The sequence below is a fragment of the Idiotropiscis lumnitzeri genome, chromosome 7 (genome assembly GCF_059441095.1).
Source record: "Idiotropiscis lumnitzeri isolate Australia: NSW breed Sydney's pygmy pipehorse chromosome 7, RoL_Ilum_1.0, whole genome shotgun sequence".
NCBI lineage: Eukaryota > Metazoa > Chordata > Actinopteri > Syngnathiformes > Syngnathidae > Idiotropiscis > Idiotropiscis lumnitzeri.
Genome location: NC_142397.1, coordinates 2,015,086 through 2,034,645, shown reverse-complemented (window position 1 = coordinate 2,034,645; position 19,560 = coordinate 2,015,086). Strand labels below are relative to the sequence as shown.

At 40.6% G+C, this 19,560-nt stretch overlaps 1 protein-coding gene across 1 annotated transcript in view; it reads left to right on the top strand.

Annotated features, from left to right (window-relative positions):
- cadm2b (cell adhesion molecule 2b) overlaps window positions 1–17,499 on the top strand; it is an 82,652-nt gene extending 65,153 nt beyond the window's left edge. Inside the window, exons 3-10 of the mRNA XM_088301112.1 lie at window positions 486–635; window positions 7,637–7,789; window positions 7,862–7,999; window positions 11,349–11,507; window positions 11,726–11,816; window positions 12,527–12,705; window positions 15,259–15,381; window positions 15,882–17,499. Coding sequence (XP_088157238.1) covers window positions 486–635; window positions 7,637–7,789; window positions 7,862–7,999; window positions 11,349–11,507; window positions 11,726–11,816; window positions 12,527–12,705; window positions 15,259–15,381; window positions 15,882–16,000 — 1,112 coding nt within the window. The 3' untranslated portion in view covers window positions 16,001–17,499. The remainder of the gene's footprint in view (window positions 1–485; window positions 636–7,636; window positions 7,790–7,861; window positions 8,000–11,348; window positions 11,508–11,725; window positions 11,817–12,526; window positions 12,706–15,258; window positions 15,382–15,881) is intronic.
- Window positions 17,500–19,560: the final 2,061 nt, after the last annotated feature.

The window sequence follows — 19,560 nt, the reverse complement described above, 5'->3', positions numbered from 1 at the left end:
TGTTTACGAAGGAAAATTGCATTGAAGGGAGTCGTTAATTATAGCAGTGGTGGGCGGTCAAGGCCTTCAAGGCCTTCTCTGCTGGCCTAAAATAATCAAGAAAACAACGATCATATTCTTCACATTGATGTTATATTATATCGTAGTGCTGTATTCTTAGGTGAGAGTTTTTACCCAATCAGAATTTCGCTGGCTTGTGTTGCCAGGCAGATTTCACATTTTGGCAAAATGAGATGGCATAATTTTTCACAGCTATTTTACGGCGCCAGTACCACAATTTGAGAACCGCAAGCCAACATTACGGGCAAAGTATTAAAAAAAATGATGACTCGACAGATTCCGGTGATGTCAAGACATTGAGCCGCTCCGCTGTGATTGGTTTTCAAATGAAGACCTTGTCCTAACGAGCAATCTAACGCCATGACCTCAACCGTGTGACCACTAAATCCCACCCTCTGTCTCCCCCCCGCCCCAATCACACACAGGTGGCCAAGGTCAGTTCCCCATCACTCAGAACGTGACAGCGTTGGAGGGCTCCGCCACCAACATGACCTGCCGGGTGGACTTCAACGATAACACCTCCCTCCAGTGGTCCAACCCTGCGCAGCAGACGCTCTTCTTCGGCGACAAAAAAGGTGCGGACGCCAAAAGTCATGACACAAACAAAACTTCTTTTCACCTTTGTCAACACTTTGTTAAAAAAAACAAAAAACATAATAATCACGTCAACAGCATTGCTGTGGGGCTATGTGGAATTTGAAAGCCTAATTGCAAATGATGAAAATTAAAATTTTGAACCTTAACTTTAATCCGGGCTCGAAACCCTGATTTAAAACTTGCGAGCTTAATTTGAAATCATCACCCTGACTTGAAACTTTAACATTTTTAAATTGAACTTATTTTCTTGATTTTTGGCCAAAAAAAAACAAACAAAAAAGTGTTTGTTCTTAAGTTGTTTTCAACTATTAAAAAAAGTTAATAGTGCGCTAAAATAACAGACGTGTCGAGGATTGACCAATAATGTGGCACCTGCAAAATCCATCACTCTCTCCAATCTGTAGGCCGACAAATGAATAATTTCAACGACACGTCCTGTCTGCAGCTGGTAATGATTTCGTCCAACATGGTGCTCCCCTTACGGTGATTCATTATTCGGTTTAATTGTTATTCCACGAACACAAAGTTAGTAAGAGTTCCGTATTTTGATTGGTGCTGGAACATGTTGTATTCAACCCTCAAAGGTATTTTGTCTCTGTGTGTGTCTAATCTAAAAACACCTTTTACTGGTTTCATGAGTTGATGATGATGATAAAAAAATCTGCTGCTTTGTCTTTAAATAAGATTGGTGGGGGGGTGTATTCTCATGCAGCCCGGAGCAAATTATTATAGATAAGGTGGTCTGTTTTTTTTAGTTTGACATGAAATAGACAGGCAACAGGGGGGCAGGAAAGATTAAAATGACCTTTTAAAAGCGATATGGATTTTTCTTTTCTTTTTTTAAATGACTTAAAAGCTATGTGTATTATTAAGCGACGGCTGGGTAGAGCTGAAGACAAAATCTGATCTTTGGCCTTTGGATAATTTGTTCCATTTTAATTCAGGTCTGACAAATGAGGATGAAAAAGCCCCCAAAGACTATTAGATGGGATGAAAGGAAGAAAAACGGATAAAACATATGCGTCTCTCTCCAGAAATTCAAAGGGACGACACACCGTATGTTAAATCCTTTGTAATGCTTCTGGTATGTGCAAGAATATGCAAAACACACTGTTGGCATTTTAAACACATAAAAAAAAAGTTGGAATAAATGAACAAATCGATTCTTTTGAGAGGAATTAACAGCAAATCAAGGGCTTGTCACTGCTGTGAATTCCTCATTCCTGCTTTGTTTATACGGGTATTGGTTTGCTGTTTAATTTGTGTGTTTAACAACAGGCATGTTTTCGGACAGCTAATGGGTACTTGTATTCACGTTAATTTCTGTCGGGCATATTGTTGAACAGCTAAAGGGTCCTAAAAGACGTGTAGAGATGACTATCCGTTGGTGTCAGATGCCCGCAACAGTCACTGTTCTTCTGTGTTTCCCTCCAAAATATACAAATTTTCCTTTTCTTCACGATACAGTTTAAAATACGGTCATCTGAATATGATATGGTTAGCTCCTGAATTCTCTGCCAGCTTTGACAGTCATGCTGCAGTGTGTATACTCCAAGTTGAGCTGTTGAATTTGTCAGCGCATCCCCGTGGCTTTCATTCCGGGCATCCCGTGAGAAGGAATGAGGGCTGCTGGGAAAGGAAGTGGGTGGGTGACAGCTCAATGGGCTCATGCATCAGCGGCGAAAGCGTAAACGATGAGCTTCTACGTGAGAGGCTTCACTCAAGCCTCAAGTGCGCCTCAGGAGAGCGTTAACCTTGCCGGGTTTCTCAGGTCCATCCTCATTTGGTGCGGTCCTCCTCTTGTATCGTGCCTGCTGGCATCTGTTACATATCACGCACTCGAGGCTCATTGGCTGTCAGACACTCACGTTCCTAGAGAATGAAGACACAAAGTAATCTGGGTAAGCGGAATTCTTTGTGAAAAAAGCCCCTGGAAAAATAAAAAAAATAATTTTGGGTAATTCAGTTCATTTTTTGCGGATTATTTTAGTACAATTCACAGTTTGTAATTTGAGTGTAATTCCACCGTCGGACACTAGATGACAGCAAACTTTTTGTTTTTACACTGTAAATTATGAATAAAGAAGAGTGAGAACTGGAAGCGGGTCTATTTTACGATCAGGCTAGTTCTTAATTCAATGTCCAATTTTAATCCTGATTTTTACGCCGAAAGGAAGTAGCGGCTATAAATTTGTTTTATATTGTACATCACTGACAATAATTATTGATGTATCTTGTCAGAGGATATATCCATCCATCCATTATCCGCCGCTTATCCGGGGTCGGGTCGCGGGGGCAGCAGCTTCAGCAGGGAAGCCCAGACTTCCCGCTCCCCAGCCACATCAGAGGATATATATTATTATAATATTTTAGTCTTATTGCTCTTGCTCATGTTTTTAAATGTGTTTGTATATTAAAAGTGTCTCTAAAGCCTTCAAAACAAATGAGCCCTAGATAGATAAAAAAATGGTAGCGAGTATTTAAATAGTGTATTTCTATATCACATATATACACATCGGTGAAGTTATTGAAGGTATTTTGTCAAATGCATTCTTATGAAGGTGTCTTGAAAGTATTGACGTGTACAAAAATGCCTATTTTCATTCAACATGAACCAGTCAAATTACATTTGCATGGATTCTAGTTGCTCGGTGGATTTCAAAAAGACTCAAGCATAAATATACAATGTCCAGTGCTGCAACCATTCAAATGTTTATTTTAACACATTCCCTTCACAATCGACTCCGTCTTAAATATAAATGTCAATGACTTGTATGGCTAGCAGTGCGCTACGTAACTGATGTCGACGCTGCCGTCATGCACCTGCACTCCTCATCTCCTGCTCCTTTTTCTCCTTCTTCAGTTGTTTGCGCGTGATCATTCACCGCGTCTAATTGGGACATTTGCCTCAGATCAAAAAAGGTCAGCGAGTGAAATGGATCTCGGCTGATGCATAGTAATCAAACAGCCGTTACGCGCTAAATGAAAGCGTTAATGTGTGCGCCCAAACAGGCATTAGCTCTGCCAAACCGAGAATAATTAACCCAGGTGGATTGTTGGGGGGGTGGGGGTCTCGCGATTGCCGACGGGGGCGTGTCGTGTTGTTGCAAATGCACTGCGGTCATATGAGCACATGATTGAGCGGGTCCAGCCTTTGATTGGTTAAAGCAGAGAATAAGGACCGCTTCCGAATGTCTTGGATTGGGCTGCAGCCCATCAAGGCAGTTGCCCAAACTTCCTGCGATGAAAATGTGATTTTGATTAAGGCAGACATGATGGAGAATGCAATGTCAAGTTAAACTGAATGTACAACAAGTGGGTCCTTTGGGGTTCGGACCACAGCCCGTCTAGGCAGTTGTGCAAACTTTCCCTATGTCTATGTGTTGTGACGAGTTGTGATTTTGACGAGACAACATAACGTAAAATTTGGTATCAAGTTAACTTCTACGGACAAGTGGACACTTCAGGCTGTAATGGCACCGCAGCCCGTCGAGGCGGTTGTGGAAATTTCCCTCCATATTAAGTATTTGGTTTTGCGTGATTGAAAAAGTGGGGGATTTAGAGTTGGGATAGATATGATAAAGAATTCCTTATCAAGTTAAATTAGACGTGGACCCTTCATGCTTTAATTGGGCCGCAGCCAATCTAGGCGGTTACGCAAACTTCCCCTTGGAAATAATTTTTTTATGATGCTAATGTGATTTAATGCTGAGACGGACATGATAGAGAACTTACTGTCAAGTTCAATTATACAAATTTTATCTAGGCAGTTCACTGTATCAGAACTATGTTGGTTGTTTTGCAATAAGTTTTTCACCTCAAAACCTTTTGTCTGACTTTTAAAAAAAATATTTGGGACACAAATGCTTTTTGACTGACTGGATAAATGTTTCTCTTTTTAAGTAGTCCAGACTATCGTCAAGTGTTTGATATTTACTTTTCTTGCCTGTGCAGACGAAATGTACTTTTCGTGCATCGCAGTTACATTTCTCCTTGCCGGGTTTGCGTGAGTGACGGCACATAAAGTACTTGTATTAAATGTGAGCCGTTCCTTGTATGTTTTCTTCTCAGCCGTGTGCCTGAGAATTAACCCTGCCAGGCAGATGGATTGCTGTGAATACAAGGTGTTTAATCTCATAAATCCATTTTGCCAAATGTTTCAGGATGATACGATTACAGCCAATAAATAAAAAAAAAATGAATAAAAGATCAAGTTCAATCAACATTCTGTAAAGAAATAAAGACACACACACACACACACTTTCCAGGCTGTATTTACAGGTAAATGTGCCAGCTTTTTTTTCTCAACACTTTTTATCGACACTTTTCCCGTGTGGGTTTAGTGAAGAAAGTGTCCAAGTGTGCAACGTTGCCAAGGAAAATGTCATTTGATTTTTTTTTATAGGGTTTCAAATTACAGCTTCAAACGAGGTTTAACATTTCAAATTAGGGTCTCAGGTCTTTGTTGGGGTTTCAAGTTAGTGTTTCACAACGAGAGTTGGGTTTCTAGTCAAGGTTAGGGTTTTACATTATGGTTTCAAGCGAAAAAGAGGGTTTCAGATGAGGGTTTTAAAACACGTTTAAAATTTGGCTGAAACCCTTTTTTTTTTTTTTTTTTTGCTCATTACCTGCAGTAGAGGCATTCAAATCCAATATTATGCAAACCAGGAAACAGACAAACCAGCAACATAAAAAAGAGCAAAGAAGACAAACCAGTAGATAAACTAGGAAAGTAGACCCAGAAAATTGACAAACCAGGAAAGTAAAATGTAAGTAAGTAGTAAGTAAATGAGACAACCAGGAATTTGGCAAGCCAGGAAAAGAAAAGTACCAAATTAAAAAACTTGACAAACCAGGTGTGATGTAATATTAGTCAACTAGATAACCAAGAAATCTACTAGCCAGGAAAGTAAAAAAAAAAAACAGGGTATAAGACAAACCTCAAAAAATGTAACCAGTTAAGATGAAAAATGAGTACACAACCAGGAAAAGGATGAACCGGGAAAGTAGACAAACCAGAAAAGTAAAAAAAAAAAAAAAAAAGTAAATGAGCCAAGGAAATTCGCAATCCGGGAAAAGAGACAAACCAGGAAAGTAAACACAGTCAAACCAAAAAACTTGACAAACCATAAAAGTTGAGAAACTGTAAAAGTCATAGCAGAAAAATCGCAAACTTTTATGGCGCTAACATGTGTTAGCATTAGCGAGCAGCAGGTGTCCTGACGTCCCGCGAGACCGGTCCTGCTGTCTGTTTCACTGATCGCATTTGAGTGGGAGGGGCTAAAATGTCGTGCGTGTTCAAATCAAATCTGCAGCACATGTACAAGGTCATCGTTCCAGATTTGCACATCCTAGCCTCGCGCACGGCAAACACCGAGGGAGCGACCGTGGCTTTCCGGTGGGAAATGAACCTTTTCATCACATGGATTTCCTCAAGCGTGCACTAAAACAATCCGTGTCACGCGTTGACATTTGCCTTTGATTGTGACGGATCTCCGGTCCGCTTCCCTGCGCGATGTCCAATGCTAAGCTAATAGCGTGATTCCCTTGCCCGGGTGTCGCGTGAGTAATAGATTTCGCTTAGTTTTTTAAAAAAAAATTTTATGCTGTGCTGTGAAGTGCTGCTGGGTTTCTGCACTAATGCTTCACTCAGGTCCACTTGGTGTCTCCGCCTCGGCTTGGCTCAATAGGGAAAAATCAATAGTTCACCACGCAAACACTTCCTGTTGATGTCTGTTCTTTTCTCGATGTTGATAGAATGTGACAGCAAAGTCTGGCGTGGCAAACAGATGCTGCCCGTGTTGCTCTTCAAAAGTTTAAAAAAAAAAATATATATATATATATATATATATATATATATATATATTTATATTTATATATATATATATATATATATTTATATATATATTATATATATATATATATATATATATATATATATATATATATATATATATATATTATTTTTTTTTTTTTTTTTTTTTTTTTAAACTTTTGTACTATATATATATATATATAGTATATATAGTGAAGCTTAGTAAGTGCCGTATTTTCCGGATTATAAGCCGCTACTTTTTTCCTTGATTTTGAAGCAGGCGGCTCATACGAGGGTGCGGCTATTCTGTGGATTTTTCACTCTTTGACAATCTTTCACCACTAGGGGCGCTCTATAGTTCAGAAAATACACTCATTAAATCTAGACTTTTTAACTTTTTTTCTCTTGGGTCTGTTCTGTTTTTATGAGCAAAGTTGTTGCTGTGTTAAAAGGCACTTTTTTTTTAACAATCTGTTCATGTACCTTGATGTGCATTCACAGCACAAAATCATTCTGTACATGCTGTAAACTAAATTTTTTCAACATTGGAAACTGCGGCTTATAGCCTGGTGCGCCTTGTAAAAAGATTTTATTTATTTATTTATTTTGTGGTAAGCTTTAAGAGACCGTAAAAGATGTTAATTTATTCATTATGTATATTTTTTTTATTCATCATGTTATTGGAATTTTATTTGTCCAAATATCAGAATCGGCCTTAAAAATCCTTATGGGCCTATATTCAAACCATCTGGTGAGCAATTGGACTGGAGCAGTCAAAATTGGAAAATGGGTTTTAACCAAAAGTGGGGTGAGGAATTCAAGCCAGGCAAGGAGTGTTCCATACGGGGAACCAATCAGCTTTGTTTCATTATCCATCTTACTATGTCGCGATTAAAGGAAAAGAATATCTTTTTTTAATATATTTGATGTTTGCTTGCTGTAACTGTATCGTTTAAGTGGTTGCCTTTGTATTTCGTTTCCCAACGATGCACCTGAATGAGAAATGCTAAACGTGTTCCTGTGAGTGAAAAATCAATAGAACCCGAACGCGTTGACGTAAATGAATATCGTAATCTCAGATGATGATGAGTTATTTTGGAACCCTGCTGACGGTTCACAATGCGGACGATCACTGATTTTTTTTTCTTACGTTCGCCCGCGCAGCTCTTCGGGACAACCGGATCGAGCTGGTGCGAGCGTCGTGGCAAGAGCTCACCATCCGCATCAGCGATGTCAGCCTGGCCGACGAGGGCCAGTACACGTGCTCGCTCTTCACCATGCCCGTCAAGACCACCAAGGCCTTCCTCACCGTTTTAGGTCGGATTAAAAACAAGTAACAAGAGGAACAAGCGTCTACAAAGTGTCACATGGTGTGTGTTGCGTGTCCAGGAGTGCCGGAGCGGCCCGAGATCACGGGTTTCACCCGGCCGGCCCTGGAAGGCGAGGTCATCACCCTGACGTGCACCACGGCGGGAAGCAAGCCGGCCGCCCATATTCGGTGGTTCCGGAATGACAAGGAGGTCCAAGGTAGGTCATGTGTGAAGAAGCATCGTACCCCTCCCCACTTTGACGTTAAAACCGAACATTGAAAGACACGTTGACGTTCCACTTTTTTGCCATGTTACGTATACAAGGTGGAGAACACACATAGAAGAATCGGTTTATAATGGGACCTAAATCATTTCCCTGAGGAACGCCACTCCAAATTAGGACCAACTAATGGGCAATTTCATATGTTTTGATTATACTCTATTCACTTGTGTATGGACAAAAGTATTGAAAAACAGCCTCAAAAGAAGACTAGTGGCCCTAAAGCAGATCCCTGAGGGACTCCACTTCAAATGGTCTCTTTCACTTTTTCAAAAAAATGGCAATGAGCAAATGTATTGGGGATTCGTGGCACTTCCAGAAAAGTGAAAAAGTATTATTTGAAAACTTGTGGATCTAAAGCATTACCCTGAGGGACCCCAAATTGTGTCTGCCACTTTTATTCCGATTAAATGTATTATACCGACTATCGTCCCGAAAGGGTAAATTCAACTTACACAAAATTCTATTTATACAGGAGAGTGTAACACTTTGGTTGACATTGTGTAGGTTAAAACAAGAACAACAGACTTTAAGCAACATGAAGGAACATTTGTAGCGCCTCGCCATGTAGAACGAAGGCTGACGAAATGATACAAGAGAAGCAGATGGTGCCGTGATCACATGGAACAGACAAACGGTCTGTGTGAGCGCTTTTATCGCGTTATTATTTTCTGCAAGTCGAGAAGACAAAAAAACAAAAACACAACAAAGGCTGAAATCTTCAAGAAACCAATGTTTTTGTTGCCTGCTCGTCACCCGGCCTGCTGCGGCGATGCAGCGTGACACTTGCTCTTTATTGAAGTTTTGCACTTGAAAGTGTTTTCTTGGTGGTTCCGTCTGTCTGTCTGTTTGGCCGGCCAGTCGGCGTGGCGTGATGGATGGCGGCGCGGCGAGGATGTGAAAGGGATGGCGCGCACGTAGATTGGTGACGGGCCAGCGAGGTGGAGCCGTCTGTCTCGGTGGAGATGACACGCTCGTTCTTGGGCGTCTCGTCAAAAGTTGTGTCAGAAAGTTGAGATGTTGAACAGGCCGGTGGCTATACGCTCGCAGGACACTTCATTAGGAACGCGTGCGCATTCCAAACACAAGAGCTGTATTCCAAATGTTGTCTTCACAAAGAGAAAAAGAGCAGGTTTGGTAATTGTGATGCGTAATTGTACGTAATTACAAGATTTGAGACATATTTAGAATGAACAGTGTAGTATTGTGAGAATTAAGTAACATTTTCGGAGGGAAAAAAAGTTAATATTGTGAGTGTATTGTCTGATTAATTTTTATTTTTTTAAAGTGCACTATTCTGAGAATTTTATATTTTTCTGAGTAAAGTCACGATTATTGACAGGGGAAAAAAAATTACAAGATATTGATGAATGAAATATACTGAGAACAAAGTTGGACTTATTCTAAGAAAAAAGTCATATTGAGAAAAATAAGAATGTGACATACATATTTTTGTTGGGTTGGGCAATTTGACGTGTTAATTTCACATTAACTCACTAGTTTACTAATGCCGAAAATCATTTTATTGTGCATTAACGCCATTCATGCGATTTCTTTTATTGTGAAAGTCTTACTTCGGGCTGCGGCCCTCCCTGGTACACTTTTTGCAGCGTGGGTTGCTGCGTTATCGCACATGAGATTTGTTTTAGTGAGGAAAGGCATGTTTTTTTTTTTCTTTTCATATCACGGCATTTTGAAACTTTAAATTTTTCTTTTTCATGTCGATACCTTCAGGCACGCTCCCCTCTATTTCAGGCCACAACATCAAACCGCCACCTCCTTGCTGATGTCACGACGTGTTCCTTGAGTTACCAGAATTAAAAAAATAAAATAAAATAAAAAGTCTGGCCCCGACGGCATGTGCCTCGGTGCACTTTTCTAAGTGGCGCGTGCGTGGCTGTTGTCAGGCCGCTTGGGCAAACACGGCGGCGACGAATGCTCCTCGAAGTCAAAGCCCGCCGCAGAACAAAGCCAGCGACTGGAGGGCTCGACTTAAAAACTTCATTTCCATGTCAAAGTGTCAGCGTGAGGGGTGTCGGGACGTCAATCAACGCTCCGGGATGGGAATCTTTTGTAGGCGTGCTTTTAAAGCGTGTCTTTTCTGCTGGAAGCGCTATGTTGCGCTGTCACTCAAATTCGTCGTCGTTGCTGGGGGGGGGGGGGGGGGGGGGGTTGAGGGGGCTGCGGCAGGTGTAATAGCAACAACATGTCGCTTTGAATTCATGCGCCAACTCTTCGGTTTTTCTTTTCCTCCCAGAAAAAAGCTCCAGGTGAACATGTCATGCAGTGAGAGCCAATTGGTTTGTTTGCTTGAAAAGTGCGACTTCATATTGGAAGCAAGTTGACCTTAATTGATGTTTGCTTTGTACAATCTCGCCTCTTTCTGTGCAAGGAATGTTTCCTCGTAAACAATTACATGTTTGAGATTGCATGGTGACTCAAGGTTTCGTGGAAGTTCTGCAGCAGTTGGCGATAGTGCAGCACGTGTGTCTTCATTGTACAATTTATTCTCTTCCCTGCAAGGAATGAAGACAACTAATGTGTCCCCCCCGAAAAAAAAAAATCTGTGTTTTTAGGGTAGGTTTATTAGTTTGTATTAATTTTTTTATTTTTCAAAAATGCCTTGTTTTAGTTTTTATTAGTTTTAGTTTTGATATGTGGAATATTTGTGTGTAATAAATTAAACTACCATATTATTCCCAAACGGCCCTCCTTCAATCCCGAAATGAAAGGTGACAATGAACAGAAGTATTCCCTGAGGGACTCCCCTCCAAATTGTTTCTGATTCTCGCACTTAAAAGCGACAGTGGACAAACGCTAAATAGAAAAGTTATGAACCAAAAGCATTTCCCTGAGCGGTTCAACTCTAAATTGTTTCACTCTTAATTTAAAAGTGACAATGGGCAAAATTAATGGGTTGCTTGGCTGTTCCACCTGCAAAAAAAGTGTGATCAGAATACTTGTGGACCTAAAGCCTTACCCTGAGGGACCCCACACGGAATTGTCTGATTCTTACTTTTATTATTTAATTTCTCGCACTAATTATAGTCCCTAAAATGTCAATTCAATTTCCACTGACTCTCTGTGTTCATTTTGTGTAACACATTTTGGTTGACATCGTGAAGGTCAAAACAAGAACCAAAAACTTTAAGCAACATTTGTAGCGCCACGTCACGTTGAAAGAAGCCTGACGAAATGATACCATTTTCAAACGCATAAAAACTCTAAGCAGGTGTACCAAAACTATTTAGTGAGACTTGCTCGGTTTTTTTTTTCGTTCCCGCAGGCACGACGGAGGTGAGCGCCTCGGGCAAGTCGTTTACGGTGAGGAGCAGCCTGCACTTCCAGGTGGACCGAAGCGATGACGGCGTGGCCTACACATGCATGGTGGAGCACGTGTCTTTGTCCAACCCTTACGTGACCACCGAAGTCCTGGAGGTCCACTGTGAGTCTTGAACACTCACACAAATGGATTATCATAAAGATTAGCATTGAGAGGGAAATACTAGAATTGAGATTACACGTACATCTGCGGGTTTAGTTTTGCATTTCCACCGGGATTAGTGAGGATTAGCGTGCAGGTAAGGGATTAGGCGAAGGGATATGAGCTGCCCAATACCTGGAGAGCTAACTACTCTTGTTTTTGTGTGTGTGCGTTTGCAGATGCTCCCCATCTAGAGATCACACATTCGCTGATCATCCCACAGGAGGGCCAGTACTTCAAATTGGAGTGTGTTTCCAGAGGGAACCCCATGTAAGTCACGGGTGGGGGCTAGCTAGCTCGCTACTGTGGAACTAGAAGCGTTGTGGGGACGTGAGTCCAATGACTTGACTTCAAGAACCTATCAATTTGGATTATAAGACTCGTTTGGCTGTCTTAGTCCTTGACAAAGTGAGTAGTGCCACAAAAATGGACTTTAACTCATTCGCTAATCGGCAGAGTAAAAAAAAAAAAAAAGGATCTTTGACGTCTTTAGCCGTCAATGGCAGTAAATGAGTTAATATGAAACAGAGAGTCAATTACCTCCGCGACACACCACCGAGGATCTTTCTGCAACGAAGCCTCGCACGGGCTCGATTTTAAACAAACAAGCCAACTTAATCCAGCAAACCTTCCAATTTTCACTCATCAAACTCCCACATGTGAAATGGAGGCGACAACTACGCCGCACAACTTCCGCAGAACGTGGAAACAAAAGTAGTATACTTCTGAAACAAACAAGTTGCATTCAAGAGCGGCAGTGTATTTGTTTGTATTTATTTTCAAGCTATTTTCACCATTTTAAATTGGCTAAAATTGTGTAAAAATATTTAAATTATTATTTCAATTATGAAGTAAAAATTGAAAAAAAAAAATGACCATATTTGGGCATTCGAAATACGAGTATTAGTCACGTGACCAGCCAAACTTTGAAAAAAGTTGTTTCATAACATCTACCTTCATGTCCTTCCCATTTGATCCAGTCCAGAACCGGTCCTGTGGTCCAAAGACGGCGGAGAGCTACCCGACGTGGAGCGCATGATCGTGGAGGGCCGGGAGCTCACGATCACGACGCTGAACAAAACCGACAACGGCACGTACCGCTGCGAGGCCAGCAACCATCTGGGGACCAGCAGCGCCGAGTATATACTCTTTGTATACGGTGAGAACACTCGCTGAGGCCTGACAAGTCTTTTTTTTTTTTTTGTATGTATCGGCAATGCTCCACTTGACTCGATGTCATTGACGGCCTCAAATCACGTGAGAAATCTCAGGTGCGGAAATTGACCCGCTCCTGAATTTTAATATCCGAGTCTTGAGTCTTGCTTGCCTCGCCGCCGCCCTTTGAGCAAATCTGCAGGCTCGGCGTACGCTCGTCACAGTACGCCATTCGCTTTCCGTCCAAATCAATACGGTAATCGATACATTGAGCGCCGTTTTGCGACAGGTAATCATCGCGAAGTGTAACAGCTGCAGCCCTCGCTGAGATTCAGTCATAGTTTATTTAAAAGTTCTGCCCACGTGAGAGTCGGGCTGAATGATTTTGAAAAAAATAATCAAATTGAGATTTTTTTTCCCTGTTCCATATTGACATTGCAATTTAATATGCAATTATTTTTTTAAAGGTCCACTTCCCATGAATTTTTAGCAAACACGAGCAAATAAAGAATATTTGATTCATTGTAAATTAATGTTTTGGTGTTTTTGGTTTGGGTTATACTTAAATAAAAGGTAAATAAAGGCTAAATAAAGTTTTTTTTAAACTTCTATATAAACACCAACTGATCAAATTGAAGCAGAGATTTTTAATGTTTCTTTCAAAATTGGAGCCTTTGGAATTTGAAAATTGCATTTTATTACATTAGTTCGTTCATTCGAACTTTGAACTCATGTTTGAATTTATTTGCATTCCCGTTTGCGAGAGTGCCATCACGTATGCGCCATAATCACGTGTAGAACGCATGAAAAATACCAGTGGACAAAGGAGATAAGTGTTTTCAAATTGGAAATACAGGCACTATTTAAACCTTGAGTCAGCTAAAGAAAATATTAAGTCATGTTCCACACTTTAAAAAAACACAGTATTTATTCATTTAATTTTTTTTCAAGTTCTGTGGGCCAGATTAAAACGTTCATCGGGCCACATGTTGCCCCCGGGCCGTAGTTTGCGCACGCCTGCTTTAGGGAGCGATACCACGTCAGTCTGTTTAGATCATTGAGAAAGTCCCGTTGATGAAAAATGCAACCGCGGAGGAGACCCAGGAAGTGACACTCCTCACTCCTCGGCACCTCCATCACGTCTGGCTGAGCGCCGAGCGGCCGACATCTCGGATGGCCTCGGCCCGGAAGACTCATTCGCAGTACCCGAGAGGCAATAAATGTCATCGCCGCGCCCCAATTCATCACCGGCGCCCATTATGCGCCCTAATATGCTTTATTAAGCCGAGCGAGGCAACGCGGCGTGTCGTAATTACTCGGAGATGTCTGCGAGACCGCAGCAGATGCGGCGCGGTTAAGTACACTTGAGCGATGGCTGCAGCGCCATTTCCCCGTAAAGGAAAGCAGCAAGAGCGGGCGTGAAGGAAGTTTTTGGCACAGGGCTCCCCCTACAGGTGACAAGCGGGACTGTCTAATAACTCTCCAAATGAATACAATACAGTACAACTTTAATTATATAACGCATTTCACTACAGCTGGAGCTGTCACGAAGCGCTTTCCATGTCGTGTCATATAAATTGGCGGGAAATTAGAAAAATGAAAACACATCTACAGGAGATGCAAGAAGAACAGCAGAACAGCAACAGTTTCATGTTGAGTCGAAAGCTAAAGAATAAAAATGTGTCTTCACCGTGCCTCTACCTACACCTTTATCCAGATACTCAGCATGTTACTGACTTACTGGCATATTATTTCGCTAAAAACGTTCAAAATGACGACAAGGGCAAAAAATATATTTGGGCATATGGACAGCAGTTTTTTTTTTTGAAGACCGACCAATGATTTTTTTTGTTTTCCAACCCCACCTGCCCTCGCCTGAGTCGGCCACGTGAGAGAATCAACACCAAGTACGCACGCAAGTAATTGTTCGATTTTCCTCATATTGTGCGCCTTTCCCACGAGAGCTTTTTTTTTTTCTTCTTCTTCTTGTTTTTTTCCCGAGCGACTTTCCCGCATCAGGCAATCACATTCCGTGTCCACATTCTACGCGTGTCGCACCCCGCCATGGCCAACATGACACGGAGCGTGCGTCCAATGATGGATGAGCTAACAAAGCGAGCTGTGAGCTAGAAAATGTTGTTTTTTTGTGGGCCGCTTTTATCGAGTAGTAGCAGGACGAAGAGCACAGGGAGTACAGTAAAGATAAGAGGTAGGAGGTGTTGGTGCGGTGTGTAAATAGATTTGAGACTTGCATTTTCTTGATTTTATATTTATCAATGACGCACTTTGAATGTTCCACTGAGGGGGCATCGTACATGTCAGCGCTTTTATTTGGTCACAAACGCGACATGAAAAGAGACGACTGACTATTTGGCAAGACGATTGTTGCTCAGGTGGGGATCTGGATAAAGGTGCATGTACTTTTTCAGTCACATCAATGAATATAAAGTTGTCATTCTACAACCCATCTGCAGACAGTATCATTCCGCAAATGTGTTCAGAACTTGAATTTTTTATTATTATTATTTTTTTTTGCTACGTCCTCATCTGGTGTCAGACCCCAACGCCATCGGGCAGCACGGGCCCGACCACGCTCTGATCGGCGGCGTGGTAGCCGTGGTGGTCTTCATCACCTTGTGTTTGATCATCGTCCTGGGCCGCTACCTGGCTAGACATAAAGGTAAGCCGAGTGCCCGCTAACATCCACGGCTTCCAACGCTATCGTTTAGGTCAACGAAATTTAAGACAAAAACAAACCAACTTGCTCTCATAGTTTTGTTTGTTTTCAGCAAAATCTTGGCTGGGGTTGAACTATTTCCTGTTTTCACAGTTTTTGTTTCAATGTATATAGTGGCAAACATAATAGTGCGCCACCATCTAGTGGTCAACAGTGGAATTACACCACAAAACAAACGATGCAAAAACAAACAATTATACAAGTCCAAAAAAAAATGTGCGCAATAGTGAGACTGCGTACTAGGAAGTGACAATGAAGCTATTGTCCTTCCAAATGAAAACTTTGTCAAAATGTTCAAAAGCGTTGGTAAGCGTTTACGTTAGTCTGTGCTTCCTCAATATTTCACATTTTGTTTGACCGTACTGTGCTCTTGGGGGCCCTCTAGTGGTCGCTGGGCCGTAAGCAGGTGCTGAGTTGTCTCATTTGCATCCACTTCTGCCCAGGCACGTACCTCACACACGAGGCCAAAGGGTCCGAGGACGCCCCCGACGCCGACACGGCCATCATCAACGCAGAAGGGAACCACGTGCACGCCGAGGAGAAGAAGGAATACTTCATTTAGGCTTCTTGTTTCTCTTCTTTTTATTTTTTTTATTTCTTTTTTTACTTTTTGACAACAGACATACAATTTGAAGCTGCCTCAGTGTCACAACCTCTTTTTTTTTTTTTTTATTTGTTTTAAGCGCCATTGGCGGCTATTTTTTATTTATTTATTTATTTTTTTGTAGTTGAAGGTGCCTGCATATCTGTTTTGACCGTCACGCTACCTTCTTCTGCACACATTTTGGCGACATAACGTCAACTCCAGTCAAAGCTGATTTATTATTTTTTTTTAGTATCCGGGGAGGGATTTTTTTTTTCCCACAATAGCGCATAGCGAGATCCCAAAGTTGACCCTGAAACGCAAAATGTAGAAGCACAATCTTCAGTAGATTAAAGCCGCTTCCTCTCGGCCACCATTTTTTTTTTTTTTTTTTTTTCCCCGGGCCGGCATTTAAAAAGCACAAATTTGCGAGGGCTCAAAAGCGAGGAAATCCCGATGCCAACTGGTTCTTGTCTCAGGATTTGCATCTGGATCAGAGAGAAAAGAATTTGGTGCACCCCCTCGGCCACTCCAATGTGAGAACCCCCGCAGTGAGTGGAACCCTGCCGGGTTGGAACTTCTTGAGCCAACAGGAGGAAAAAATAAAGAAAAAAAACTATGCTCAATGTGTGCATATTGCTGTTAAATACTTTGCTATAATGTGAATATTGGTAAAGAATATTGTGAATTCTTTGGATCCCTGGCACATTTGTTGATGGCGTATTGGCGCTGTTCAATGAAAAGCACGTCAAATATTTATTCAGTGATTCTCAAGTAGTACGAGAAAGAATCACTGCCCAAGTGCAGTTCAGTTATATTTAACTTTTAATTTGAATACAGTTGTATGTCATATTTAAGAACTATTTTTTTTAAAAATATTTATTTAGGTTGTATTTATATTTTACTTGTACATTTTAATTTGCGCATTTTATTAATTTATTGGTGGCCAATGATGGCTCGAGATGTATGCTACAGTATTTTAATGTTAATCACGATGATGGTACACGGCCGTGAACGATTTGGCGATATGAGCTTTTCATTGCATAGCGACGATTTACATTATTTGAGGTGTTTCATGAGATTTTTTTTTTTTGTGTGTGGGCCAGAAGGGATGTAAATAACATGTAAGTATTGAATTTTAGTACAAAAAAAGTCAATAGTTCTAACTTGATTTTCATAACATTTTCCAACATGTTGTAGACTGGCTGTTTTCTTCTATAAAGGAGGACGCGAGACCACACAGAAAAGGGAAAGAAAATTTAAAAAAGATTTATACTTATGATCCTTTTTGGAGGAACCTTTTCAAAGTAAAAAGTATCGGTTTGCAAATGGAGTCGAAATAATACGGGGAAAAGATAATTATGTCATGCGAAAAAATCCATTTGTTACATAAAAAAAATAGGAAAATTGTTGGACTGTTTCAAGAAGAAAGTTAAAATATTGAGAGAAAAATAAAAAAAATTACAAGGATTTTTTTAAAGGAAAACACATTTGCAGTATTATGAGATAAAATATGTTAAGATGTCAGAAATAGTCTGTAATTAATTTTCTATGGGGTAAAGTTGTGAATAAATAGCCAGAATAATTTTTTTCCAGGGAAAATTAATTTTTCTTCAAGGAAAAAGTAACTTCATATTAATAGAAAAATTGGATAAGCCTTTTCTTCTTTTTTTTTTTTTAAGACAAAAATTATTCCTCCCAGTGGAAAATGATTATTCATCAACAACAACAAAAAAAGTCATTTTATGCGAATAGTCATCATACTGCTCATGTCTTGCTGTTCTGTTCAGATCTGAGTGGAACATTTGAAACGATCATTTGTTTTCCCCTTTTCAGTGTGCTCCTCGTGCTCCTTTGTATTCTTCAAACAGGGATTGTAATGGAAGGGGGGGTTCAAAAATGTATGTATTTATCACCATGATTGACACCAACTATATAATACGGATATTCTAGCTGTGATTACTAAAGTACCTGTCTTACAATATTTTTTTTTCTTCTTCTGTGACATCACCCAAAATGGACAAAAGGATCACCGTTATGGCCTTTGAGTTTGCTACAAAATCGTTGGTGAATCAAACGTCAGCTATCACTGTACAAAAAAAAAGGACCACCGACGCTCACCTTTCTTCTTCATGCCATCAAGAACTCATTTTATAAAAAACAAACAAACAAAAAAAAAAAACATTTTCAATTCGCTGTAAGTAATTTGCTTTTTATGGGTTAGGGTAAATGTGTGTGTGAGAATGTGTGAGATTTTTTTCCTCCCCTCCGCTTAATATTGAATATTAATTTTTCAACTATGCCACTGTAAAAAGAAAGCGAGCAAAAAAAAAAATAAAAGGACAAAAGTGTGGATTAAATTATGAATTTAAACTGAATGTGTTGTTATGTTGTCATGATTTAGTCTTTGTGATGCTTCCAATCTTTTTTTTTTTTTCTGTCCAATCACATTTCAACTTCAGAGTCCAAATACAAATCAGCCTCCGGTAGGACGATCCGCACGGGCAGGACATTTTGGCAGTGGCAGTGGAGACTAGACTCATCGAGACTTGAAGCTTGGTAAGATATAAAAAGGCCCGGATTATTATCTTTGCGTTATTGTTTTTAATTCGATGCTCTTTTGTGCTTTAAATGACGCACGGTGAGATTATTCTGCTCGTAATGAGACCACATGTTATAGTGGGTTGCTTTCCTACGTTGACATTGGGAAATTGTAAATGGAAAAATTCAGATTCAAATTAAACAATAGATACAATTGATGTCATTCAATAATTCAGTTTGCAATTCAAATATCCAAGTTAAGCAATTTGCTTTCAAATCGATAATATTCCGATTCTAGTGGCACAAATATCAGCCCAAAAAATTCCTTCTAAATTTGACACGTCGCAGAGAAGAGTAACCCTGCCAAAATTGAAGGACGTTAAAAAACAATGAGATTGAAATAAATTGCCAAAAATATCAAGCTCTTGTCTCTGCTCCCAAACATTGTGGGCGTGTCCACTAAATGTATGAAATGGATGATCCTTCACTACCCCAAAAAAAATCGTGAAAAGTGAAATGGTGAAAAAAACAATTTCGCAGTCTTTTGCATATGTTTTGAGAAATGATCGAAAACCACATCTAATATATTTAGAAACTATTCTCTGAATTCCCCTTTCAAAGTGTGACAACTTTGGCCACCCGTGTCGTCTCCAAGGTGACTCAAGTCTCTCCGGACGACTTTGTGGAGCTGCAAGTAGATGTCAGCACACCAAGCGCTCTCGCCTCGACACCCCCAGAGACGGACGGCGGAGTTAAAGTGGAGGCGAAGCACTTTGTGATTTGACATGGCGGTCAAGTTTGCTCGGCTGTAATTGGAGGTGAAATGATTGCGCTTTATTGATCCCGCTGGGGGAAATGAGGTAATTAAAAAAGAGCGCGTAGCGACTGCCGCGGCGCTAACGGACAAATGAGGGCTGGACCGAACAGATAAAAGGAACAAAAGAGTGGAAACAATGGTGGATGTGAACATTGCGTGCGGCTCATTAGGCAAGGTTATT